Genomic DNA, 16,772 nt, shown 5'->3' with positions numbered 1-16,772 from the left:
GCAGAAATCAGACCGAAGAGTACAGAGCTTTCTAAGCTTTGGAGCCTGGATTATGAAATGCCCCGTTTGTTTAGTAATAGGAATGCTTGATTTCCATTCTTGATCCAGATCATGTGTACAATAATTTACACAACTCTGGACTGAGACTGAAAAACCATTTATTTTTGCTTCTAGATGGACTGTGATCCCTTAATTGTTTTTGACTGCGTCAAAAACTTGTTAAGGGAAAACATAACCATTCAATTTATTTAGTTGTTAGTACTGTTGCAACGGAGCAGAACACAGGATGAGAGAAGGACTGCTGGACTGAAAAATATACCAAAGGGTCATCCAGCAAAGCAATTAGAATTAAAGAAAATGCTCCTATTTTAACAGGAAATTGTACTGTTTACATGGATATTATCCAATCCCCCTCCTGCACAAGACTTCTGATTCCCCCTCCCAGCTGAGATGAATCCCCCATCCTCCAGGAGCAGCATTTTAGGATGTGTTTGGGGCTGCAGTGGGAGGGAGGAATCAGCAAAAATCCTCATCTCCTTATTGTGCCTGCAGAAGTCTGGGTAAAGAGCCCCGTGGCGCAGAGTGGTAAGCTGCAGTACTGCAGTCCAAGCTCTGCTCACGACCTGAGTTCGATCCCAACAGAAGTCAGTTTCAGGTAGCCGGCTCAAGGTTGACTCAGCCTTCCATCCTTCCGAGGTCGGTTAAATGAGTACCCAGCTTGCTGGGGGTAAAGGGACGATGACTGGGGAAGGCACTGGCAAACCACCCCGTAAACAAAGCCTGCCTAGGAAACGTCGGGATATGACATCACCCCATGGGTCAGGAATGACCCGGTGCTTGCACAGGGGACCTTTACCTTTTTTAGAAGTCTAGGTGGGTTCCATGCCAGCATGTCTACAAAGGGCATTGTGCAGGGGGTTGGACTAGATGACTCTGGTGATCCCTTCCAACTCTATGATTCTGTGATTCTATAAATGCCTCTTTTACTCCACTAAACATTTGTAAACCACGTTAGGGCTGATTCTCTGTTTCAGGAACTCAGTCGTGCGCTTCTATTGCTGTCGTTGTTTCCACATGACATCATCCACTGCTCTTGCACAGATCGTTCACAGCCTGTTTTCCGACTTAAAGCTCAGTTAAAAAAAATAAACCTAAACCCCCCCCCATTTTTCCTGGTTTGGCATTGTTGGAATGGACTTTTTTGTGTGTCCAGAAAAGTCTTGAATTTGAATGAAAGGAAATATTCCCTGCACCCCCTTCTCTTGCATTTTCACTGTGAACTATCTTGGTGCTGTTGCTCACACCAATAAAATTTAGAGGTTTTTTTTAAATTGGATGGTTGGCAGCGTTGTAGTGCTACAACTTCATTACAACAATACAAGTGGCAAATGTTTTTCTCTGCTCTCTTGATTAGCATTTGAAAAGTTCCAGATCTGCTCTTTCCTCTTTCCCCAAACAATGGGACGCCAGTTAGTCTTTCCAGTGTAGATTGCTGCAAGGGGATACCGAGTACCTTCCCATGATTAGCATTACCAGAGGATTGAAGTGTTGCCGTATCCTGGAGCAGTGCTGTGCAAATTCATGGGGTTCTTTCCCCCCCCTTTTTAAAGTGTAATATTACAATGGAAACTGTTGAAGACTTTCTATTCCTTGGCTCCATGATCAACCCAAAGGGAGACTGCAGCCAAGAAATCAGAAGGAGATTGAGACTGGGAAGGGCAGCCATGAAAGAGCTAGAAAAGATTCTGAAGGGTAAGGATGTGTCACTGGCAACCAAGATTAAGGGGGTTACCGCACTTGTATTCCCAGTGATGTATTAAGAGTTTGAAAACGTTATAAAAAATACTGTTCGCACTTTGGCCCCTTTAGCTGTGAAGACCATTTATAAGCCGTGGTGTCCAAAAACCCTTCTAAAGCGATGTTTTTAATAACGTTTTCAAACTCTTAATACATCGCTGGGAATACAAAGTGCGGTAATCCCCTAAATTAATTCATGCCATCGTATTCCCTGTTACTATGTTGGGTGTGAAAGCTGGACATTGAAGAAAGCTGATAGGAAGAAAGTAGATTCCTTTGAAATGTGGTGTTGGAGGAGAGTGTTACGGATACCATGGACTGCCAAAAAAAAAAAAAATCAGTGGGTTATAGACCAAATCAAGCCTGAACTGACCCTAGAAGCTAAAATGACTAAACTGAAGCTATTGTATTTTGGTCACATTATGAGAAGGCAAGAGTCACTAGAAAAAAACGCCATGCTAGGAAAAGTTGAGGGCAGCAGAAAAAGAGGGAGACCCAACAAGAGATGGATTGACTCAATAAAGGAAGCCACAGCCCTCAATTTGCAAGATCTGAGCAAGGCTGTCAAAGACAGGACATTTTGGAGGACCCTGATTCATAGGGTCACCATGAGTTGGAAGCAACTTGACGGCACTTAACACACAATATTACACTATTCTTGTGCAGCACTTTGCATGCACCAAAGGGTCCCCTTCCCAAAGACTGGCGGAGAATCACAAGGGAGGCATGACAATGGGGAGGGGGAGATGCAGTCTGCATCTGGTGTGTCAGGGAAACCACAGACAAACAGGGTGAAGTGCTGTGTGGAATTTCTGTTGCAGCAATTGCACTGGGAACGTAACTGTCACATTCCTGCACTGGGTCTGTGTGTTCTCACATGGGTGTTGCGCCTCTGCCTGGGTGTGAATCGTGTTTCCTCTTCTTGCCACCGCCCCGTGATATAAAACCCAGCCTCTCAGTAACCAGCACCTCGGGATACACTGGTAAGGGTACCTCTGAGCAAGTACAAAGGGCAGAACCTCCAGTTATTTTAGCTCCCCTTGTGGGTGCATGTCATTAGCGTGTAAGAGCAGTCTTAGTGTGTGGTTGGGATTTGAGACACAGTCTGCTTTCTTAAACAGGAAATAAGCTTTATCACTAAAGATTAAACCACAACACATGCATGGAAAATAGCCATCGCAGTAGGAGAATATAGTTCTAAGGAAATAAAAGGAAGCATATATCTGAATGAGTTACATTATGCTGGTTACCTTCAGATGGAGCAAACACGTCCCCGATCACCACATCCTGGCAAAATGTTTGAACCCAGAACAAAGGAAGAGTTCACCTTTTAACACTTCTACCTCCTTAGGTGAAAGCCTTCCCCCCCACCCCATCCAGAGTTAGGAATCCTGCTCTGCTCTCTGCCAGTGGGGTTCCTTGGCACATAGCCCTCGTCTCTCTCCCTGACTGAATTTTATGATGCCCATCCGTCAGATCCCCTTTGACAGGCAGGCCCAAATGGCTGGACCAAAGTTCCAGTTCTCCTGACTCTCCTGTCTTGGGGAAATAAACAGTTTGCCCTGGGTTCAGGAACCCCGATCATAACAATAATCCTAATGTGGAATTTGCCTAGCTTTCCTTGGTAGAAAGGCAATCTAGAAATATTGTAGTTATTTTAGTAACATTGCTGTTTTACACTAAGTGATACAAAGTTGTGTCCGTGAGGATGATTCCCATGGGTTTATCTGTGTCAGTGTTCCTGTCTGTTTTGCATATGTAATGTTCATTTAATCTACCTTGTCTTTGTTGTTAATGCACATCTGATCTATGGTCTGTATTGTAAATACTTGAAGTCTTTATATGTGTGGTAGACTATCATTTTTTTTAAAAAAAAATTGGGGTTGCATTTGGTGGGGAAGGGTGGATGCAAACAGAAAGTCAGTCTCTTCCAAATGAATGTTTTAACTTACAGGCAGTTTGTTCATTTTTAAAATATTTTTTGTCTCCTGAAGGTGTGAACGCCGTTTTGAAGGACACAGAACCCGCTGTCATCCTTGTGGAATTGCTGTTTCTCCGTGTGGACAATTCATTGCCTGTGGCTCTGAAGATAAATGTGTATGTAATGGTAGTTTATTTCTGGCAAAACATATGCTATTGTAAGTACAAGGGATGTTGTGTTCTGCACATTTCTAGTACCATGTTAAACAGAAAACTGAGGCGTAACTCACATTGTGACTAGTGGTAATATAAAAAAGAACGATTCCCTGTAGTCTGGCTCCAAGTTTCCTGGTAATGTGTAGAAAGTAATATCATGTGAGGGTGCACTGACACATTTGCATCATTTTCTTCCATCTCCTGTGTTTAGCTGCGCATTTCAATTTAACTTCCTCTTTAACCGTATGTGTCTTTAATAACATTCCTATGTAGACGGGAACTGCTTTATGGAGTTTTCTGAAACTCCAGTGAGGTTGCTTCCCAATCTCATAAAATGGCTGGAAGGAAACAACGTGGTGTGTCTGTGCCAACTAACACCCCCTGGTTATGCTGTTCACCAACCCCATACAACTGGCTGAGGGGGAGGTGTGGCTGTTATCCTCCAGGAGGCCTTCAACTTCTGCAGACTTCCAGTGCAAACTATCACTGACATTGACTATATGCTCCTTACTCTAGGGACTAAGGACAGATTAGGCATTCTTCTTGTCTATCTGCCGCCTAGTTCCCCAATGGGCACTATCCATGATTTGGTAGAGGTACTGTCAGATGTGGTACTGGAGACTCCTAGACTTATCATTCTGGGGGCCTATAATATTGATGCCGAGGATACCTCACTAGGATCAGCCTAGGATTTTATAGTCTCCTTGACAGCCCTGGGCCTCTATCAAATTGTGTTGGGCCCAACATATGAAAGAGGTCATGCACTGGATTTAATTTTTTGCTCTGAGCAACTGAGGGATGGCCTGGTTTCGAGATCAGAGATTCGACTTGAAGCATGGTCTGGCCACCACCTACTTAAAGCCAAGGTAAATGTAGCTCCAACACCCTGCATGAGAGGGGGTCTGGTTAAAATGATCCACCCATGGAGGCTCAGGAATCCTACTGGATTCCGGAACACTCTATGGGATTTTAGGATCCCAGACACATTCTCAGCTGAAGCTTCAGTGGGAGTGTGGAACGTGAAGCTTCTTGAAGCTATCAACAAGGTTGCCACTCTACAACCCCTACCACCCCTCGGGCGTAAACCAGCCCCCAGTTTATTACAGAACTGGGTGACCTGAAGAGGGCTGGGAGACATTTGAATGACACTCATCTGCTCTAGACCCTTTTCAGGCTGGCTTCAGTCTGGACTGTGGGTCATAAATGGCTCTGCTGGTTTTAGTTGACAACCTCCATCTGAGTGTAGACAAAGGCCATGCCTCCTTGTTTCTTTTGTTGGACTGATCTGCAACCTTTGATAGGTAGATAATATCGTATTGTTGAGGTGCTTGGAGGCAGAAGTAGATATCGGGATGCGTGCTAAACTGGTTCAACTCTTTCCTCATAGACTGGACTCAGAGGGTTGCTGGGGCAGACCAATTGTCATCAGAGTGGGGCCTATCCCCCCCTTTCCCTAGATTTAACAGCCATGGGCTATTCATCAGTGTGGGTCCTATCCTGTGGAGTTCCACAGGGCGCAATCCTATCCCCCAGGCTTTTCAACCTCTATGTAAAGCCATTAGGACAAATCATTTGTAGCTTTGGGGTTGGATGTCATCCATATGCAGATAATATCCTTATCCAGATCCCCTAGTGATATGCTAGGGGTCTTGAATAACTGCCTGGCTGCTATGGTAAATTGGCTAAGAGTGAACAAATTGAAACTAAACCCTGAAAAGACAGGGGGTAATGCTGGTTGGGAAGGCGAAGATCTTGAATGACATTGTGCTCCACACTTTTGATGGAATTCAGTTGACTCCCTTTAAAGGCTTTAAAGGTTCAAACCTCCACCCAGAATTGCTTCTAGAGCCAAACAGGTAGCCAGTGCATCTGTTGTAAACCCGGACTTATACTGGATGAAATCCTGCCAAAGCACAGGCTGCCGCATTTTGCACCAGCTGAAGTTTCTGAGTTTTCTTCAAGGGCATCCCACACAGAGACCATTATAGTCATCCAGTCTAGATAGACTGACATCCTCTGAGAGAAGAATCAAAATCTGAATAAAGGATCTTGAATGAGTTAAAACAAAGTTTTTTATTTTTTGCTGTGTGTTCCCACCTAGTTTCAGTTAAATTATTCTTGTTTGCAGTTCTACATATCAGATTACCTGTTTGAGCAAAACATTCTAAAACATTCATTGTATGCACCTCCATGTACTTTATGCTTACTAGAGAGCAAGTGTTTCTAACACTGGTTTTAGAAAGATGTCATTTTTTAATATTTTCTGTTTGGTCATGAGTATCTGATCCCTATTCTAATTATGATACTAAGAGTTTCCAGTTATGAGGCATTTTGAGAACCTTGGCCCCACTGTGGGCTCTTGTAAAGTTCCTTGAAAAGCAGAATGTGAACGTTTCCACTAGTGGATGGGGGGAAGGTTTGCTAGTTTGGCTAGCTTGGGGGCCTATTTCAGAGGGTGTTATCATCAGGGCACAATGTATATGTGAAAGAGTGTTTGGGTGCATATAACATTTCTTTCTAAACGTGCATTGAATGTAAAGGTTCAATGCACAGGATGTAAAAAAAAAACCCAACAAAAATAAATAGAGTTATAGATTGGAAATAATGTGCCACAGAGTCCTTCACAGAGCTTTATCTGGGGTTTGTTTGTTTATTTAGAAAAAAAGTTTATGCCACCTTTTCAGGAACCTTTCCAAGGCAGCTTGCAAAATAGAAAACAATAAAACAGTAGAAGGTATTAATTAAAATCCAGCAATAAAAAGCCCAGCCCAGCATAAAAATACACACCATAAAAAACAGACCACTGACAGCTTAAAATAACAGTTTCCAGACTAAAATGGTATTTTTTTAAAAAGTCGAGCTCTTAATTAAAAGCCTGGATGAGCGGAAACATTTTAGCCTGATGTCTAAAAGAAAGCAGTGCTTTAACTGTGGGGACTTGTTCCCAAAAAATCAAGTAGTTGATTGAGGAAAATTGAATTGCTACTTCAGCTAGCATAACCAATGGGAACAAAGTAATAGAGCAGAACAGCGTATGAACAAAGACCACCCAAATCTTACGTATTCATAAAGGACTTGAGAAATATGGGGAAACTTCCTCTATAAGATTTTGAAAGGAGCAGCGGGATGATGAAAATAGGAGGGGGGACAAAAACTGTAGACAGTTAATATTTGCATTGTTGACCACTGGAAATGAATTTCCCCCATGAATGGAATGGCCTACTGGACTAGCCTCTTGTTGAGAATTTCTTGTTCGTTTTTAAATCTCCAGAGGATTTGTAATCTTTTAATTCTTGAGTCAGTTCAATGGTGCAGGCACCAATTTCTGGGACTTCTGTCGTATCTGCATGTTTACTGGCATTACAAGAGGAAACAAGAGGAAAGGAGTGACATAAATGCTTTAAAAATAAACAAATTACATGGTCTTCACTTACATTTCTCAAACCATCTGTATTAATTTAAAAAGACGTGGTTTTTGTGTTTGCTAGTATGTATGAATCTGCAGCTATGCTAGTACATCCCCCTGTGAAATTGTTTGATTGAGGAGAAGTAATACTAGGAAGGAGGGAAAGTATTGAAATTCAAATTCTACAGAGACTACAGGGGTGCCACTTCTGGTTTCAAGGATGAGAAAGATAAGATTTCCAGCAAGTTTCAAAAGTTTTATCTTAGATATAGTGAAGATTACATAACCGTTCATTCCTGAGGGGGGGGGAATCCCCTTAGGAGGCGGCATGTCCTCGCCGCCAGCGTAAGTGCGTCTAATCATGGGACAAGACACACTTATGCTGGCGGCGAGGGCAGTTCCGTTGGCGCCTTAGCGCTGCGGAGCTACGCCTCGCACCTCCGCTGGCACAGTATCCCCATGGCACAGACCATGGTGGAGACTTGCGGCGCTGGCATGGGGGGGGCGTTCCCGGGGCGGGGGCGGAGCTTCCACTAGGCAGCTCCCTATGCCCTTTCTGCCTTGGCAAAGGCTTTTTTTGTCCTGGCGGCATGCGAGAAACATCATCCAACATACTGTTTCACACAGTGATTAACCAGTTGCCCTGCAAGGCCAACAAACAGCATAGAGGCCAAGGCCTTTCCCCAATGCTGACTCCCAGCACCAGTATTCAGAGGACATCGCGAGTTTAGGATGTTGAAATAATTTTTAACTGGTTACCCCGTACAGATTTTATTGAAAACAGTGGAAGAGTTTATGGGGGGGGGGGGGGGAAAGCCTTTGAGATAAGAGAGCCAGTACAGCGTAGTGGTTGGATTAGGGATGGATTCAAATCCCCACTTAGCTATGAACCCATCGGGTGACGTGGATCAGTCATTCACTCTCTTGGCTGAGCTTACCTCACAAGGCTGTTGTGAGGATAAGATGGAGGAGAGGAGAACCAGGATACCCTGAGTTCCTTGAGGAAAGGGAGGGATAAGACACAATACATATGTTAATAATGGCACTTTCTTCTCTCTCCACTGGCAAAAATGATGCTTCTCTGGAATCTTGCTACAAAAGTGGTATGTAGGCTTTCTCTTCCCCAGAAGTTTGTAATGATGATGAATAGCTGAGACATCTGTAATTTCATTTGTAAAGCATAGTGCTTTTACCCCTTCTTTGAAATGAATGTATATTCAATGTGAAGCCAAAACAGACAATACCATTTGAGATATTAATCATAAACTGCCTTTCACAATTTCACAAGTGTTTGACGGGGAAGAATATGTGTTGGCAGCACTGCTTAGAAACACAATTGAAACCATATTCCTTCTTGGTACAGAGACAGATAACTGTGGTGTGTTAAGTGTAAACAGGAGTTGCAGGTGTTTAGTCTCTTGTAAAAATAGACTAGACCTCATGGTCACTAAGAATAGCTTGACACAGGTCCCTGTTGGTTCCAGAAATTTCTAAGATTATTTTATTATTATTACTACGGTACTATTACTATTGTGTATTACTATTATCCCCAGGGAGCTCAGGCCAGTGTACATGGTTCTCCATTTTGTTTTCAAAATGCACCTGAGGGAAAATGACTACCCAAGGTCACACTGGATGAGAGAGAATTACTACCCAAGGTCACACTGTGATTTTTGTATGGAGGAGCAGGGGTTTGAACATTGGTCTTCATAGTCCTAGTTTGACCCTGTAACCACTATACCACCCTGGCGCTTTTTGAACACACTTGATTGAGTTGATTTCAACCAGTTAAGATTCCAACCAGTGTTTCCTCTATCATTTTATCTCAGTTGCTTTGAATAATTTTAGGAACTTTAAGCCTATGCTCACAACAAGGGCAAATAACATAGATATCATTTAGGCGTGACTACACATTTGGTTAAGTACTGTTTATCCTACCATATGGGATCATGTTAAATGAAGCCATATGAAGAAGTCTCAGAATTCTCTACTTAGCTTTCTGGAGAGGAAGTACTCTTGTTTCTGCGGTGTTCAGTAGCTTTCTAGAAGGTATACTTTGGAGCAGAGTGGAGACTTTGAATACTTCTTGCTTCTGTTATCACTTTAAACCTTATCACTCAGCGAGATGCATAGTTGTGTGTAGCGGGGTTGTACAGTGTGTTGACTTTTGCATCAACAATCAAGTGGAACCAGTTTGGCTATAGTCCCAGTAAGCAGCAGGCACACCAGAGCTCAATCATATTGGAGAAGGGAGATTTTTTTTGGAGCTTTCCCATGGCTGTGCTTGTTCCCAGCTCTAGCGTTTCTTAACTATGATTGAGTGCATAACCAAGGTTCTGCACAGCCATTAGTGTCTTGCTCTTTGTCCCGCTGTCAGCCATGCCGATCGCTAGAACTCTTCAAATTTCTTTCTTTCAGTTATTATCCAAACCACAGAAACTGGTACATGTAGAACATCAACTGAAAACCATTGTGGAAACCAGTTGAAAGTAATGGCTTTAATGACGCCACAGGAACTGCTACAACCTGCCTTACGGCCTTTTCTGAGCCCTGCATATCCCACCTAGTGCCTGTCCTAGGACTCTAGCATGCTGCTCCAGAATAACATTTTGGTATGTTAAACCTCACTGTTCACCCCCAACTCCAGGTCATTGATGAACATGTTGAAAAGCACCGGTCCCAACACAGATCCCTGAGGGACCCCACTGCTCACATCCCTCCATTGTGAGAACTGACCATTGATTCCTACTCTCTGCTTCCTATTTTTCAGCCAGCTCTCAATCCATAAGAGGACTTGTCCTCTTATCCCATGACTAAGAAGTTTGCTTAGCAGTCTTTGGTGGGGGACTTTGTCAAAAGCCTTTTGGAAATCCAAATATACAAAGTCCACAGGCTCATTCATGTCCACATGCTTATTGACACTTTCAAAATACTCTAAAAGTCTAGTGAGACAGGGCCTACCTTTACAGAAGCCATGTTGGGTTTTGTTCAGCAGGGCTTGCCCTTCTATGTGCTTGACAATTCTATCTTTAATGATGCTTTCCAATAATTTACCTGGAACAGATGTTAAGCTAACTGGCCTGCAATCTCCTGCATCCCCCCATAACCTTTTTTTATAAATGGGTTTGGTGGGGAAGAAGGCTGAAAAATAAAATAATTGCTAATAAATCTGATAAAGTGGCATCTGATTCCATAATTTACAAGTGTTAATATAAAGTGATAATAAGGGAACGATCAGGATGACCTTCAGTTTACACTGAGACCAGAAGAAGAGGCTATCCGTGATGCACAAGCTATAATGTAGTACTTGTTGACTAGAGAAACAAGGATCATTAACATCATGGAGAATATACTGGTGCTTAGGAAAATATCCAAACAGTACAAACAACCCAGCATGAAGCACAGATGTTTATCATGAGCTATGGGAATTGGGATTACAAAGGTATGTTTCTATTAGTTCTGGGGAATAAAATTAATCCTGCTTTCTAGAGTATAGGTTTAGGGCAGAACTACATATAATACCAGTCCCATGTCTTTAGAGACAAATTGTCACCCAATCCCTGTATAGTGGGGTACTGGGACTGGTTTTAAGACTGAAAGCAGCGTTAGGAGGGAGTCCTCAGCATTTTCTCTGTCCGTGGCTGTCCTATGTGGAGCCCTGCCCCCCGCGGCTTTTATCCTGATTGGGCTCAGGCCAGAAATGAGCTTGGATGGTGGAAAAGCAACCAGGAGAGAGGCTACAGCAGAGAACTGGTGGGCCAAGAACTCTCCCGCATTTAAGAACTCTCTCACATCCTCCATTTGAAATTACAAATGCACGTCTTCGTTACAGAATTTGGCAACAGGCAGCCAGCGCTGAAGACACAAGTCTGCCACTATCATGTATAGATCCTCAGAGGAGGATAGATGTTTAAAAAAAGAAACTGTAAGTTAATGCAGATGTTTCACTCCTGATATTTAAGCATGCTTGAAAGATCAGGAACGGGACAAAGAGTTATGCATTCCATTCCCCTGCTCCTCCCCTCTCTGGGATTGTCACCCTGGCCACCCACCCGCCATGCTTAAAACTAACCATGTTTGAAGTTATCTACAAAACTCTGGTTAATTCACCATGGTTAGTATAAGTCATGATTAGGATCTGAACCTTTAAGAATGTTTGAGCCAGCAGCCCGAATTCACACTGAAGGAGGGAAAGGGGAGGAAGTGCGGGACCCTTAACCTGTTCTAGACTTCACAGCCATGGATGAAAGAGCAGGAGTGCTACCTATGCAGTGTTATGTCTGTATGCCCTGTGTTTGTGTGTGTGTAAAGTGCCGTCAAGTCGCAGCTGACTTATGGTTTTCAAGGCAAGAGACATTCAGAGGTGGTTTGGCCGTGCCTTCCTCTTTGTAGTAACCCTGGTATTCCTTGGTGGTCTCCATCCAAGTACTAACCAGGGCTGACCCTTCTTAGCTTCCGAGATCTGACAAGATCAGGCTATACCATGCTGCCTTGCCTCCCCTGTATGCCCTAGAGCAGGGGTCGGCAAACTCAGTAGTCAAAAGAGCCAAATATCAACAGTACAACGATTGAGATTTCTTTTGAGAGCCAAATTTCTTAAACTTAAACTATATAGGTAGGTACACTGTTTATTAACTTAATAAACTTTAATTAAAGTTTTAAGTCTTAATTAAACTATAGGTACACTGAATAAAACTTGATATCATACTTAATAGTGATCTTATTTATTGATAAAAATTAAATTGTAAGTCCCTGCCATTTCCCCTTCCCCGTCTGGAGTCCTCATCTGGAGGCCTGGTCTACCACCATAAAAGCCTATTGGTAGACCTGGCCTCCGGCTGAGTCCCATTGGGAGGCCAGGTCTACCCACTGGCTTTCTTGGCAGTAGACCTGGCCTCCGGAGGCCCATAGAAGCTAATTGGTAGACCTGGCCTCTGAAGGGGGACTTTTCCCCTCCTCGGAATCCAGGTCTACCACCCAGAAAGCCAGTGGGTAGACATGGCCTCCCAATGGGACTCAGCCGGAGGCCAGGTCTACCAAAGGAAGCCCGGCCCGCCCAACAGCTGATAGGTGGGGGGGGCAGGAAACGCCGAGCCTCCCGCCCAGCAATCGCGCAGCTAGAGGGGAGGGAAGGCTTTAGCCTCCCAACCATTGAGGGCAAGGGAAAGGGGGACCCAGCCATTCTCTACGGCGGGGTGGAGGGAGAGACAGCGCGCCCGCTCGCCTGCTGTCTCGCGCTCACTCTCTCTCTCTCTCAGGCGCGCCGGCTCCGCAGCCCGGCTGCCGGCGCAAGCGGGCGCGAGAGCAGGGGCTCCGAACCAAGTTCGGAGAACCACACTCAACGGACCAAAGAGCCGCATGCGGCTCGGGAGCCGCAGTTTGCAGACCCCTGCCCTAGAGCTAAGCAAACTGTATTTCACAGAAGTTGACCCAGGGAATTGGCATGAGGGATTAGAGCTGTTGCTTAGTTCATCGGCGTGGCTTCTGTGCAGTCCACATGGGTACTGCGCATGCGCAGGCCAGCCACGGAGAACTTATGCTGGAAAGCTCTAGAATGTTCGGGCCGCTCACGCCCCCTCCCCGTCCGAGGCTCTTTGCGCCCAAGTGGTCATGTGATAGGGGAGGGGCGAGCGGCCGTCCCTCCAGTTCTTTCTTCGCCGCCGCGTGAGTAAGAACGATTTTTTGGTAAGCTCTTGATTTTGCGTCGTCATATGGATGATATGATGGCTCTATTTAAAAAGTGTTCTTCGTGTGGCTACAAGATGTCGCAGTTAGATGAGCACGAGGAATGCATTTATTGTTTGGGGGAAGCTCATATCGCGGTGTCCTGCAGGCATTGCAGGGCGCTCACTCATCATTCCCGCCAGGACAGAGCCCTTAAGCTCAAGGCTTATTTATATAAGCAATCCCTCGCTCCGGTCCTCAGAGCCCCTTCAAAAAAGTCCCCTTCTTCGTCTAAAAAGAAGGCGAAAAAATCGGACTCTTCCAAACAAGCGACGTCCTCTTCGAAGAGTAAGGGAGCACCTGATACACCTCCTCATCACGACAGGGATGCGCCTCACTCTTCACCCTCGACGTTGAAGAAGAAGTCAGCGTCGAAGGATGGTTCGACACCGAAGAAGGCTCGGTGCCAAAGAGCGCGTCATTGCCTAACGAGGGGTCGGCAACTAAGGAAGGTTCGGTGTCAAAGAATCCCTCGACATCCTTTTCCCGACGGTCCTCGCTAAGGGGCGACTTACAGCTATCTCCCCTCCTGCCAGTGGAATGGAGCCCAGGCGACCGGCACCGCCGCTCTTCTAAGTTGGGTGAGACTTGTCTCCCTTCGCCCGCTTCGTCCAAGGGACGCCGCAGTCGCGCCCCTTCTAGGAGCAAGGATCCCAGGGATCGGGGACTCTCTATCTCGCCTAAAAAAAAACAGTCCCCTTGAGAGGACCTGATGTACTTCTCTCCTTCAGACCACGATGTTATAGTGATTCCAAATCTCCAGTTCGACTCCGAGTTACGCTCCCGACAGTCGGCGGAGTCTCACTGTAGTGATTACTACCGAGCCCGTCGGTACTGGAACCGGAGAGGCAACTGCTCATGCTGCCGTTCCCCCCCCTCCGAGTCAGTGGGATAACTGGCGTCGAGACTCGCTGCAACACCATGACTCGCCCATAGAGTCATCATGGCGCCGAGAAGCATCGCCACGTCGGAGTACCGAGCGACACCGGTATTCACATTCCTGTAGTAGCTGACACTCTCCCAACCAGAGGGAAAGCAGGGTCCCATTTCTCTCCCTCCGATAAGGAGGGCAGGAAACTAGATCTGCTGGGTCGGAGACTTTATTCGGCAGGCTCCTTAGGCCTAAGGGTAGCTAACCATAGCGCCTTGATGGGTCGCTACCAAATGTTGCTATGGAAGCATGTTACTGATCTCTTCCCTGAAGTTACCGAGGAAAAGATTAAGGTGGCTAAGGTTATGCAGTCAGAAGGCTATAGGCTGGGCTGCCATCAACTTTATGCGGCAAGACACACTGCTGATGTTGCCAGCAAAACTTTACCGTCTAGTGTGGCACTCAGACGCTTCTCTTGGCTTTGCTCCTCTAACTTACCACAAGAAGCCAAGAATAGGTTAGAGGACATGCCATTTGATGAACGGGCTCTTTTTAATCAGGCCTCGGATGAGTACCTGCATAAATACAAAAAGGACCTGGCCATCGCGAAGTCTTTGGGTATCACAGCACCCACATCTTCAGCCCCAGCATTTCAGCCCAGATACAAGCCCAGACAAAATCCCTCTTTCTATAACGATTTACGTCCTACCAGTTTTCAGGCCGAAACCGCCAATCCTTTAATGCATCGGATCAAAGGCGGTTCCCTTCCAAGAATAGGGGGAAATGGGGTGATAGATCTCCACAGGGCAGACCAAACCCCAAAAAGGGGGCACAATGACTAACCGCCCCACTTTCGGAGTTACCTTCCTTACGGTTCCTGAATAGACTGTTTGCATACTATTCAGAATGGTGCCTTATTTCGGCCGATCAATGGGTGTTGTCCATAATAAAGTAAGGTTATTTCTTGGAATGGCTTCATTGTCCTCCTTCTTTGCGCCATCTGCCAAGGGATGCACAGGCTCCTCAGGTGTTGAAAGATGTAATAGCAGAGTTGCTCCAAAAGGGGGCAATCAGCCAAGTGCCAGTGGACCATGTGACAGAGGGTTTTACTCCCACTACTTTCTAATAGACAAGAAAGGGGGTGGTAAGAGGCCCATTTTGGATCTCAAACAATTGAACAAGTTTATTTGTGTCAGACCCTTCCGAATGGTGTCAGTCCATGAGATTGGGGCATTCTTTGCGGTGATGGACCTCAAGGATGTCTATTTTCAAATCACCATTCATAAATCATGCAGGAAATTTCTCCGCTGTTCCTGTGAAGGTGCCCGGTTTCAATAGAATGTTTTGCCCTTCGGGTTGGCTACCGCCCCTGAGTGTTCACTAAATGTGTAGGGGAGGTAATCGGTTACCTGGCTCAGCAAGGGGTTGTTATATTCCCCTATCTAGACAACTGGTTGGTGGTTGGCTCTTCCCCCAGCGAGGTCAGACAGAGTGTCGATATCATCTTACGTCTCGTGGACAAATTGGGGCTAATTGTTAATGTGACTAAGTCTAGGCTGGAACCCACACAGACCGTTGAATTCATTGGGGCAGTACTGGATTCTCAACAGGCCAAATTATTTCCACCCCTTCAGAGAGTAAGGGCAATTCAATCTATGGTAGAAGCCTTTCAAAGGAATCGCTTTCAGCGAGGTATTCGCGTCCAGAAGCTTTTGGGACTTATGGCTTCCACCACGGCAGTGGTACCGCTGGCCAGGCTTAGGATGAGGCCTCTGCAATTGTGGTTTTTGCAGCATTTCCGGCCAAATGTGGATAAACAGGGCAAGATGCTCTCTATCCCTAGGGTGGTAATACGGTCCCTGAATTGGTGGGGTGGGGACTGCAACCTGCTTACAGGGGTGCAATTCAGAGTGCCATCCCACGATGTTCAGCTGTTCACAGACGCTTCCCTGATGGGTTGGGGGGGCGCATTGTGGCCACCTACAAACCAAGGGGAGGTGATCCATGGAGGATGCCCAGCTGCATATTGCATATTAACCTTTTGGAGCTCAGGGCTATAAGGTACGCTCTGGTTTCTTTCACAGGGACGCTGCAAGGAAAACGGATCCTGATCGCGACAGACAATGTCGTTGCAAAGTACTACATAAACAAACAGGGTGGTACAGGATCTGCGAAGAGGCCATTTTCATTTGGGAGTGGGCGGTTCAACACCCCGCCTCTCTTACGGCCATTCATATTGCAGGACAATCAAATGTTGTGGCCGATGCTCTCAGCAGAGAGTCGGACAGGCTACACGAGTGGTCATTAAACGATCACATTCTGGATCAGGTAGTGGCTCATTGGGGTGCCCCCTCCATGGACTTATTTGCAACAGAGGCAAACACAAAGTGCCCCATCTTCTGTTCAAGGGCTGCATGGGATCCACGATCGATAGGGGATGCGTTTCAGATCCCGTGGACGGGGCAGTTGATGTACGCCTTTCCCCCAATCCCTCTCGTCCATAGAGTGGTAGGCAAACTGGCAACAGAAAAGGCCCGGGTGATCCTGATAGCCCCGTTCTGGCCAAAGAGGCCATGGTTTCCCCTGCTGTGGAAGCTGGCCCAGGGGTGGTTTTGGGAACTCCCGGTAGCCCCGGACATGATATCAATTGGCGACGTGTGGCATCACGACCCTGCTTTGCTCCACCTCACGGCGTGGCTCATATAGTAGTGGGGGACATCCCCAGTGCAGTCACTGAGGTACTGGTAGCTGCTAGAAAACCCTCCACCAGACGTTCCTATAGTAGCAAGTGGAAGGGATTTGAGAGGTGGGCAGTGGACAAAGGTCTTAATCCAACTT

The 16,772-nt window shown here is 45.9% G+C and overlaps 1 protein-coding gene across 1 annotated transcript in view; it reads left to right on the top strand.

Annotated features, from left to right (window-relative positions):
* WDR27 (WD repeat domain 27) overlaps positions 1 to 16,772 on the top strand; it is a 117,428-nt gene that overhangs the window by 66,029 nt on the left and 34,627 nt on the right. The window contains exon 22 of the mRNA XM_056852973.1: positions 3,792 to 3,894. Coding sequence (XP_056708951.1) covers positions 3,792 to 3,894 — 103 coding nt within the window. The remainder of the gene's footprint in view (positions 1 to 3,791; positions 3,895 to 16,772) is intronic.

Source organism: Euleptes europaea, chromosome 7 (assembly GCF_029931775.1).
Source record: "Euleptes europaea isolate rEulEur1 chromosome 7, rEulEur1.hap1, whole genome shotgun sequence".
Classification (NCBI taxonomy): domain Eukaryota; kingdom Metazoa; phylum Chordata; class Lepidosauria; order Squamata; family Sphaerodactylidae; genus Euleptes; species Euleptes europaea.
Note: the sequence above shows the minus strand (reverse complement) of the source record. Positions and strands in the feature narration are given on the sequence as shown.